Source organism: Glandiceps talaboti, chromosome 14 (genome assembly GCF_964340395.1).
Source record: "Glandiceps talaboti chromosome 14, keGlaTala1.1, whole genome shotgun sequence".
Lineage (NCBI taxonomy): Eukaryota > Metazoa > Hemichordata > Enteropneusta > Spengelidae > Glandiceps > Glandiceps talaboti.
The window spans coordinates 839,734-851,431 of record NC_135562.1 but is presented as its reverse complement, the minus strand read 5'-3'; the positions used below and the strand labels follow the sequence as shown (position 1 = coordinate 851,431).

Here is an 11,698-nt window from a genome sequence, read left to right as displayed (position 1 = left end):
TATGTATGTATGTATGTATGTATGTATGTATGTATGTATGTATGTATGTATGCATGTATGTATGTGTGTGTGTGTCTGTCTGCCTGTGTATGTACAGTATGTGTGTGTGTGTTATGTATGTGTGTGTGTGTTATGTATGTATGTGTGTGTGTGTGTCTGTCTGTGTATGTACGGTATGTATGTGTCTGTGTATGTATGTATGTATGTTTGACTGACTGACAGTGTGTGTCTGGACACAACATCTCTATCTAGTAAGTTGTCTAGTGATTTCTTTGCAGCTCTTGATAATAATAGTATAGTATACACAAAATGGGTTTTACAGATGTTTTATTCATACAGTGACATTATTAAGCAAAAATATTGCCAATAGTATTGCAGCACAACTGAAATCCAATGTCTGACATACACATACAGTGAGAGAAACACACTTCAAACATGAAAACACTCCTACAGGATAATGGGACATCCCATGGACTTTAGCCAAGTGATTATGTAACATTGTATCACATTATATAACCATACATCATAGATTTCCACTGTAAAAGAAGGACTGTTCTGATAGAAAATCACTCTTTTGGATGTATCTGATCTGATCATTTTCATTTGAATAATTTCTCATCTAGACACCAAAAGTAATGTCTCCGCCAAATCTACAAGCAATCGGTCTGACGGATTTTACTTTAAGTCGTTCACATACACAGACATTTCACCATGCCCTTTAATAGCACTACTGAACCTCAGTTCAGTTGTGCCAAAAATGGTGTTGAACATTTTCCATGCGTCAAAGTACTTGAATGTTCCCTGTTCCTGTGTACATAAAGTCTCTGAATGTATAATCACTAGATAAGATAAGTCAAGTCGTTGGACTACCTTGTATCACATCGTAATCTGATGGTAGAGCTCTTGCCACAAATTCATGGTTAAGTTATTTATTAACTGATCTTTAAATCTGAGACCTACCTGTCCAATCAGTTATCAGTTTTTACCTGTTTTGCTTAGGCAAACAGATGCGGCTTAGTGTAGCGTCATTTTCAAATATTGTTTATTCCAGCCTTTGCTTTGCTGCTTGCAACATCCATCGCTCGTCCTTGCCCAAAGTTCCCCAGATTTAATACACCAAAGGACATTATGACATTGTTTGGGTATAAAAATAAATTCATCACATTGTCCATCTCCAAACTAGTCATACTGAGTCAATGTGCTTCAAAGTAAATGTCACTGGATATCATGTATTTGCTGTTTGTACAATGTCACTGGATATCATGTATTTGCTGTTTGTACAATGTCACTGGATATCATGTATTTACTGTTTGTACAATGTCACTGGATATCAAGTATTTGCTGTTTGTACAATGTCACTGGATATCATGTATTTGCTGTTTGTACAATAGGGTTTCAGTTACACACTGTATACATAACGCCATAAAGTCTGATGGTACATGTATGTAGTCAGCAAGCCTGAGGTCGTTTGAGGACATACATTTTTGTGCATTGCTGTGTTTGCTGAGTTTGAATCTTTGATAGGTTGTAGGTTTATATTGAACCTTGACACTCGCCTGTCACTTACAACAGAGTTTGAAACTTTGATAGGTTGTAGGTTTATATTGAACCTTGACACTCGCCTGTCACTTACAACAGAGTTTGAAACTTTGATAGGTTGTTGGTTTATATTGAACCTTGACACTCGCCTGTCACTTTACAACTGAGTTTGAATCTTTGATAGGTTGTAGCTTCATATTGAACCTTGACACTCGCCTGTCACTTTACAACTGTCCGTCTGTAGTGGCACATTCTTGTGTTAGCATTTTCACCATATATGGTCCTTCTAGCTCATAGCCAAGTTTACGATAGTAATTCCTTGTTCCAACACCTGTACACAAAATTTTATTAAATCTTTAGTCATACAGCAAAATGAGAGGTATGAATGAACAAAGGAATAATCACAAAAAACATTGCCAGTTTTTTTTTACTTCTTTGGACTGAAAACATTTTATCTTATCCAGATTCTTTGAACAGATTTGTACTACAAAATATGAAAATCTCATAAACTATGTCTCAAATATGTCAAATCAAATCAAACATTAATTTTCAGGTAACTTGTCCCCAAGGCATGTACTACTAAACTAGTAATAAGTAGAGAGTTCCAATTAGGCAGCACAATGTCTTTACATACCACACAAGGTTTTTTTGTTACAAATTACCCAGACAAAATATGGTAGCAAACACACATGAAATATTACATTTTATCTCACTATGAACACAAACAGTGTTTGAATCTCCCTGGTTTCATTCAACAGTGATGATAACATGGCAATAGGCCAATAATGAAATGCCAGGCATGGAAGGGAAATGCAGGAGTGAAATTGTAATGTACCCTCACCTGAAATAACAGCAATCTTAGATGATCCATGTTCTTCTAAAGCTATTCTCTCTGCTTCTTCCATTAACAGCATTCCAAATCCCTAGATGACAATCAAATATATTTATTTTATTTATTCATTCTTTATGTATTTACACAATCATCATGTGGTCCTTCATTAGACATCATATCACTGTTAACTTTATTACCATTTACATTTACTGTAGTACAGTAGAACTAGTACACACCATGTGAAATGTACAGAATTACTGTTACTAGTGAATCACATGTTGACATGACACTATAGAAATGAATGTTAAACATACAACTGGCGGTGCCTGGGACCCTATTTTGCATATGACTGACTGTATTTTTGGAGGTGGAGAACCAAAATATAAACATTCCCTATATCTGGGTTTTTCACAAGCAAATGCTGCATATTTGAATAATCCTGAATGAAACACAATCTAGGCAGCTGTTTGCAGGGGAATTTGTCTCATTTAGAGAGGTTTTTTCATTCTATGAAACAAACAGACTGATTTTCAACTAATTTGTGTATCAAGTTACCATCCTACGACATTCACAAACAATTTGTACATGATACATGACCTGTGTGTTTCTCAGAGCAAAGAAAAAATGCTGAAAACAAGACCCAGAAGCTAGTGCTCTGTACAGCAGTTTGAATTTCCCGCATTTGCATAGATTAGCCATAATCCTCTTTATATAGGGCAGTTATGTGTTTAAGTAACAGTGTAACCTTTGACCTATCACCTAATTATCATACCACCTACCTGATGTTGGAATTTATTAGGATCTCTTCCACTCACAGGAACTACACTTCCATATCTGATCATAATACGTTAAGGATAGAAAGCTACACTGAATATTGAAACATGACAGTATTATCTTGTAGATTTGAGTTCAGTCAGTTGCAAGTGATTGATAAGGATAGAAATCAAATCATTTTGTGTTTTATCCAGATACTGTAAAAACCTGCTTTTTTACTCCAATAAAAAATCTTTTAAATACAAAAAAAAAAAGAGTATGTTTCCGTGAGTACAATGCCATAACTACTTTGAGTACTTTTAAATATGCAGCAAAAATTTTGCCCCAAAATGTCTAAACTCAGCTTGTGGCCCAATCTCATTAAATTACGATGTAGATGTCAGCTAATCGTTCATTGTTATTTTACCTCTGTATTGTTGCCTGAATTGACCTTCGTGATACATGTTTACGTTTTCGACTTGATGTCCACCTCTAGATCAGATTGCTTGTGGCCCTTTCTATAGTAAAGGGTACCTGTAAAGTAGACTATGACATGTAGTATAGGTAAAGATCAAGTAAACCAAAAACCCTGATAGATATACATAAAAGGATACACATGAAGTTCTCTGACAATAGACACACCACCTTTCAGTTCAGGTCTAAAAGTCTGTTCTGAACATTTCCGAAGTCTCAGTAAACCAATTAAAATGTCTTGTTCTGGGTCTTCATACGACAAGAATGTTTCCCATCCACTATTAGCGGTGTAGTCTCGTCGGATCAACTCAACCTAGAAAAGAAAAATGTACACTTCTGAACTAAATCATTTTATACGTCTATGAATGTTCTCAATCATCACACTGTAAGAGCGCCCTCATAGGCCATCTCTAGCAAGGTAAGACTGATGAGGTATGAAGTCAATCCTACATTGTCCCATTAGTGTTGACATGTGTTTGATTATTTGTCTAATAATTGGGTATACCACTAGTCTAGGAGTGTAATGATACAAGTAATCACTTTGTTTTATACCTCATATGGTTTGATTTTGTGGTGTATTTCTTGAATACCAACTTCTCGTGTTCTGACATCTCTGCACTGAGTACCCAAGTCTTTCATTCTTGCTAACGCCAACTCTCTCAGATTACCATGTTCCACTCCTGAACTAACCAGAGGCATTGGTATGTCCCTGTATGGAAAAAACAATTATGTGTAAATAAATGAATGTGTATGAATTAATTACTTTGGAGTTAAATACAGGTAGGTACCAATGTTTGACTAAGCAACTTTGACCTCTGCCTTCACTACACATACAAATCTAGCATAATTATAAGATATACTGTGTTAGGGCGCCCTCATCAGTCTTACCTCTCTGGAGATGGCCTATGAGGGCGCTCTTACAGTCTAATGCAAGTTATTTGCCTTGGCTAGTATAGACACCATAGGACAGATTCATTTAAAACCAAATTTCACAGTGAGCAAAATATAAAACTTTTAAATCTTGGTTCTACGTAATAATAAATAGAAAATATCACATTTATGATTAACATTAAAACTTCGACAATATTGAGCAGATTGCATAAAAACACCAAAATTATTCTTTGCATAAGTTACAAATTGCTTGCAGTCAGAAAAAGAGACATGATGCAGGTTACGTACCTTTGGACTCTGTACACCCTGGTCCATGGTGGTACTAAGGCTAAAATTCTAGCTACAAGATCAACCAGAGTACTAGGGGGATAACTTTTATATCTCCCTGTCTTCCATAGTTCATATAACCCTGTACCTCGGATTACAAGGGTTGGGTAGATCTTCATACCGTCTGGTCTAAAGGCTGGGTTTTCAAAAAATTCCTGTCAAAGAGAGATCATAAATATTATCATGATCTGAAGTAATGAGTAAAAAAAACAGTATCATCATGTTTCCACACATAAGTTGACTTTTTATGAGGAAACTGTAGATTCAAACTAATCAGGGGTTGAGAAGACTAGTTCCGCTGAACTACTTCCATGGTCCACATCAGATGACAATTGTACAGGTCCCTCGACAAGACTAGTTCCGCTGAACTATTTCCATGGTCCACATCAGATAACAATTATCTATTTCTTTTGTATTCATTTTCTATATTTGTATCATATGTTTCTTTGAAAGTGTAGCTTATTTTTGTTATCTGATGAAATAAATTTCATTCATTCATTCATTCATTCATTCATTCCTTTAAGAATACTAAAGTGTATTTGCAATCAGCATGTTCTCCTGAAAGCTCCAAGTACTCATAATTACTGCCCAAGACACTGCATACTTGGCAAACAGAGAAAGTTAAAGCTAATGTTCAGATAGGTCTTGAGAGGGTATTAGTGACTCAGAACGGTGGAGATTGAGAGGAAGATTATACCATGATGTATTACTTACAATGAACTGTTCAATGTCTCTCTCTAAATCAACATTAGGTAAATCTGGCATCATATGTGAAACTACTTTGAAGCCTGCATCCTTAGACATATGGAAAGACTCGCACACTGCCCTCACTGTGTGACCTCTGTGAACAGATAAAAGGTGACATATCATTGGTTAAAATGATTTACATACTGCCCTCACTGTGTGACCCCTGTGAACAGATAAAAGGTGACATATCATTGGTTAAAATGATTTACATACTGCCCTCACTGTGTGACCCCTGTGAACAGATAAAAGGTGACATATCATTGGTTAAAATTATTCCTACTGCACCCACTGTGTGACCCCTGTGAACAGATAAAAGGTGACATATCATTGGTTAAAATGATTCACATACTGCCCACAATGTGACCGCTGTGAACAGATAAAAGGTGACATATCATTGGTTAAAAAGATTTGCATACTGTCCATAGTGTGACCCCTGTGAACAGATAAATGGCGACATATCATTGGTTAAAATGATTTGCATACTGCCCTCACAGTCTGACTTTTGTAAACAGATAAAAGGTGACATATCATTGACATGCTCACAAGACAGACCATTCAGTGATTCAAGACCTGGTTACCAGCAAGAGAAAGCAAGCAAAAATTGTACATAAGTTGTGAGATAAAACTGCTGCCATATACTCACATTTAAATCACAAACACCAAACTGTTAGTGCAGCTTTAACAACACAAGATTTCTTTTTACTGAATTCAATAACAAATAAATTCACACATTTTATTCGTTTCAATTAACGGTAGTATTTAAACTCCACTGAGAAACAATGGTCAAAAGTAGTCCATACCTGTTTGTGTCTCTAGCTACATCTTCATATACACTTTGTACACCAATCTCCAGCCTTGTACATCCATAATGTAACATATCACTAGGTAATAAAATACATATCATTAGAGTTAACTATCTCTAGTCTTGTACATCCATAATGTAACATATCACTGGGTGATAAAATACATATCATTAGAGTTTACTATGTCAATCATAAAGGTACACGACAGCCTCCTAAAACGGTTCTGACTGATTTGGTTAGTTTTGTGATTCCAGTAGGTAATATTACAAACTGTTAGTTCATTCACTTCTTGTACAATTTACCTCATGTTACATTCCATACAAGATTAATCTGATTACCCCTTGGATGCCCAATACCTTGTCTTTAGTGCATAACTATATTACCTTTCTAGTAACAAAGGGATATATCCAAACATCTCTGCTTTTTATGCTAAGTTATAACAACTGAGGACATCACTTTATCCTAACTTAATAAGGAAGTCATCACTGGAAAAGTTGACTATGTCATCAAAATGATGAAGTACTGTCACTTTCTGCATCTTTGATGATTTGACAATTATGTATAGGTTTTAGTTGCTACAAGGAGCTTCTCACAAAATGAATGATCTTTTTACAAACCTTAGATGTTTCTTCAAGCAGTAATCAGGTCGAGTTTCTATGGTGATACCAATACATTTGGTTTTACTTCTTTCTGAATATCTACAAAAATTAAAAGTAAGAGTTATCACACACTTTCTCAAGTCTCCAGGCTTTTTAAGGGGGTTGAAATAATGAAATAAATTCACGAGTCAGTCATAGACAATGGAGGGGATGAGTCAACTAGACAATACTGGATATGACAGTCTTGAGATATGATTTGATATGTCTACTTAGACTTTCTCCTGTCAAAAAGATTCCTATAAAATTGTTTCCAATTAAACCAACTTAGTATAGTAAGTGGATTTTTTAAAATTGTCTGTGGTGAGATAATGATATATGTGGGTTATGTGTGTCTGGGGTGTACATGATTTTCTTTTAAATATACAAATGATAAAAAATGTGTAAGTCATACACATCACACAAAGTTAATTACGGATAAAATAATACTTACTTGACAGCCTCACCAACATTATTACTAGTATGTCCTGACAATGCATCATGTAAATTACGGATAAAATAATCCCGATAATCTTCAGATAAACACATAAATGTACCTCCCATCACAATAAATTCTACTTTATCCACACTGTGTCCAAGTTGTTGTAACTAGTCATAAAAAAAACCCAGGAATATAATTTATAGAACTTTTTGTATCAGTTGTAATTTTGTACAAAAATGACTAGTTTTGCACCATTTGTCCATGAGTGGGTTTTGTAAAGAAGTTGAATTGAATTCAATAGAACTGTAAATATTCTAAAGAATAAACAAACACACAGTGAAGCAAATACACATAAATTACAAGTAGGACATCATAAAGGAATATGCATGAAATTTTTTATCACCTTTCTTAAGGTCAAAAATACTAGATTATCAATATACAAATTGTAGAATAAAATTTACCTTATGAAATTACATGTCAATGTCATCGGTTCTGTGGTATGTCTCTATGACAACTGTCTATGTCATCAGTTTTGTGGTATGTCTCTATGACAACAGTCAATGTCATCAGTTTTGTGGTATGTGTATGACAACTGTTAATGTCATCAGTTTTGTGGTATGTCTCTATGACAACAGTCAATGTCATCAGTTTTGTGGTATGTGTATGACAACTGTTAATGTCATCAGTTTTGTGGTATGTCTCTATGACAACAGTCAATGTCATCAGTTTTGTGGTATGTGTATGACAACTGTCAATGTCATCGGTTCTGTGGTATGTCTCTATGATAACTGTCAGTGTCATCGGTTCTGTGGTATGTCTCTATGACAACTGTCAATGTCATCGGTTCTGTGATATGTTTCTATGACAACTGTCAACATCATCAGTTTTGTTGTATGTCTCTATGACAACTGTCTATGTCATCAGTTCTGTAATGATGTCAGGAAAGGGTATGCCTATGTTCTGTTATGATGTCATGAAAATAGCTGCCTATGTCACCATTTCTGTGATGATGTCACACTGCAATATCTGTCTATGTCATCAATTTTGTGGTGATGTCAATACAACTGGTTGCCTGTCGATTGGTAGTCTGTCATAAACACTTCCATAATTGGTACACTAATTAGTGTAGTAAGACAAGTCATTAAACACTAACTTACCTGCTCTACTCTGTGTCTGGTTTGTAAATATGGATTGTATCTGGCTCTAATAGCTCTCATAGACGTTGGCTGAAAATGAAAAAATGATAAAATGATAAATTAAATTTCAAAATCAACAACAAAACAACATTTATGGCCTCTTTTGGTTTAATACACTTAGTCTTGTAGTATTACATGTGTAACAATTTGTAAAAGGATACAGTTTAACCTTCTACTCTAGCATGAGATGAAATGAAATTGTAGGTACCGAGAATTATAGAAAATTCTATAGAGAGAACTCTGACAGTAAGTGTACAAACAAATATAAAACTGATGAAATAATTTACCTCATATCCTGTGTAGGATTGTGTAGAATATTCAAAATCTGAGTCAGGTCCTCCAGGACAATATACACAGATATTACCAGTCATATTAATATGTGGACAGCGATGTGGTTTACACATGACGGCTACTACAGCAATCTGAAAGACAATATACACAGATATTACCAGTCATATAGAAGAAATATTGTTCACATTTCATACTTGCTGGTATTTCAAAATAACATCCTTATCAAAGTTGATGTATGAATCAATGTGAAGGTACAAAATAGATTTCAGGACGTAAGTAATTTCCTGATTTTCTGATTTCAAGTATAAAAGTCATAAATAGTTTTGATACATACTTCATAAATCATAGAGGAATAATTCGTATGAATTTTACTATTTATACCTGTACTATATACAGCGTGCATATCGCATAGACTGTACGATATGTCTTGTTGTTCACCACTAAGTAGTTATCTTAACCACTGGGGGTGATAGTAGATAGTGTGGTCCAACACGTTGTATCTTGCAGACAACAGTTTGCTTAGCCTGTTAAGGATATGTCTTGTTGTTCAGTGCCATCAGGCTTCTCAAACACTAATACACATGTATCTTAGCACAACATGTCTTATCTTGCAGACTTACTATTTCTAAAAGATGGAAAACAACTACATGTTATACTTACACCACTTGCTGTTCTGACTGGTTTGGCCTTTAACTTGGGTAATAATGCCTGCAAATGTATCGGAAAAGAACTGTTACAACTATTCAAGTTGGAAGTTACAATCATCATTAGTCTAACTGCTAGACCCTGTATGATCATCATTAGTCTAACTGTTAGACCCTGTATGATCATCATTAGTCTAACTTCTAGACCCTGAGCATTCTGCTATTAAACTCTTAATAAAAGTGACCACAGGTCTCACAGTGCTAAAGGCACTGTCAAGGGATTAATTGAGCTTTGTACCTTTAGTATTGTCATCCTTAAAAGTCTTGCAACCTTCAAATCACAGATCTGAGATCTTGTTACAAGACTAAATCACCAGGTGATAATAAAAGCTTCCCTTACCAGTTTTATTTGAATCACAGTACACAATGTACTATATAATGGACTATCAAATATTATATTTTTATGGTTTGTACACTCACCTTTTTATATGCTGTAGGTACAGCTGCTATAATATTTATGGTTTGTACACTCACCTTTTTATATGCTGTAGGTACAGCTGCTATAATATCTACCAATCTAGGCTGGTTTGGTAGACCATATTTACTGGCTGTCTTAGTTTTCACTCTGACAAAATAAATGAGAATTTTATCATATAAATATTCATGACTCCTAAGCGCTTATTAAATTCAAATAAAACTCATGAATATTTATGTTCTTATATTACATACGCAGGTCTGCTGACTCCCATAAGACAATGTAGGTCCATGGTAAGGACAACCACTGAACAATGAATGAGTAACAAGTTTCAACTCAAACCTTGGCAAGTGCACATAATGTATAAAGTGATGTAAAATCATGAAATGACTCTCTACAACCCAAAGTTTATGAAAATACCTTCATTTTTTTTTTCAATGACAAACCCCTTTACATAACATTGTCCTACCCTTGTACGAATGAAGACCTACTGGTAACCCTTTCACCAGTTATACCAACCATAGATTACCTGTTTCAACTACATCATTTAATCACTTACCTATTCAGATTAATATCCTTGCCAGTTTCATGTGCTTCAATGAGCTGCTTGACAACTTCAGCCACAGTCATTACCATCAACTCAGCATGGGATGCTTGAGGTACTACACAGACAAAATTAATTATGTTCCAAAGTATTACGACAAAGCCACTCAGTAGTGAGAGAAGTTGTTTTGTCGTTGTATAAATTCACATGTTGGAGTCTTTCTTGTGTGTCAATTACTGTGTTCATGCATAGACCCTCCACCACCACAGGGGCGTGTAATATTTCATAGATTGTTGTTTTCTTATTGCTTAGAATGTCGTTTTCTTAGGAAAGTATCGTACGAATCTTGCTGCTACAAATGTATCAATTTCTATACTATGAAGAAATATTAGTCTCTTCCCCTTCCATGTAGGAATATATATTAATCAAAAGGTTGTTATATTTAGTCTGTAGACCTGGAAAACAACAATCTATGAAATATTACACGCCCCTGTGTCCACCACTTCCCTTGGTGGAGGGTCTTAGGGTTCATGGATGCTAATGCTATATCATGTTTGCGTTCATTGCTTATTTTACTATGATATCAGGAGATAAATCGGCCCGATGGCGGAACAAAGTTGACGTTGGTGTATGATGTGACGTGTACTTATCATATATCAAACATTTATAAGAAATTTCATGTTGTGTTGTAATGAAGACGACCCAAAACGCAAGAAAACAACACGAAACACGTGTTGACGTACACATACATAACACTAACAGTTTAAATACCATACAGCTGGATTGAATGTCTCCTACCTTTCTTCTTGTTTTTAACCATCTTCTGTTTGGAGTGAAGGTGGATTTAGATGATCTTCATAAATTATAAATGTTGAAGTAACAGATCCTTCGCTTCTCGGAAAAGGTATTTCAAGTATTCAATAAAAGGCTTGTGCAATCATCTGTTCGAACATGGAGGCGGCCATTTTGATAATCATAAAATGCGCCCTCATCGCAAATATATAATTTCTTTTGTTTTTGCTTAGGTTTTGTAATCTTCTTGTTCACCATCCTTCCAGAAGCCATTCAGTTTTACCTTGTTCAAATTGTATCATGTTTGTCAATT

At 35.1% G+C, this 11,698-nt stretch overlaps 1 protein-coding gene across 1 annotated transcript; it reads right to left on the bottom strand.

The window, feature by feature from the left end:
- Nucleotides 1–364: 364 nt before the first annotated feature.
- LOC144445472 (elongator complex protein 3) lies at nt 365–11,545 on the bottom strand. Its single transcript, XM_078135036.1, has 16 exons — nt 11,392–11,545; nt 10,609–10,711; nt 10,109–10,199; nt 9,591–9,638; nt 8,927–9,061; nt 8,601–8,669; nt 7,456–7,610; nt 6,984–7,064; nt 6,364–6,444; nt 5,531–5,657; nt 4,778–4,971; nt 4,151–4,307; nt 3,739–3,911; nt 3,151–3,205; nt 2,381–2,462; nt 365–1,870 (listed from the first exon to the last, which is right to left on the bottom strand). Exons 1-16 carry the CDS (start codon nt 11,411–11,413, stop codon nt 1,764–1,766), a joined length of 1,680 nt encoding a protein of 559 aa, XP_077991162.1. The 5' UTR covers nt 11,414–11,545; the 3' UTR covers nt 365–1,763.
- Nucleotides 11,546–11,698: the final 153 nt, after the last annotated feature.

Bases quoted from the DNA above. Each gene is read 5' to 3' on its own strand.
- LOC144445472 (XM_078135036.1), bottom strand. From the start codon at position 11,413: ATGGTTAAAAACAAGAAGAAAG. The intron at 10,200-10,608 runs GTAAGTGATTAA...TTATTTTGTCAG, and splicing joins AAGGATATTAATCTGAATAG to AGTGAAAACTAAGACAGCCA. The intron at 7,065-7,455 runs GTAAGTATTATT...TAATTTTTGTAG, and splicing joins AATGTTGGTGAGGCTGTCAA to ATATTCAGAAAGAAGTAAAA.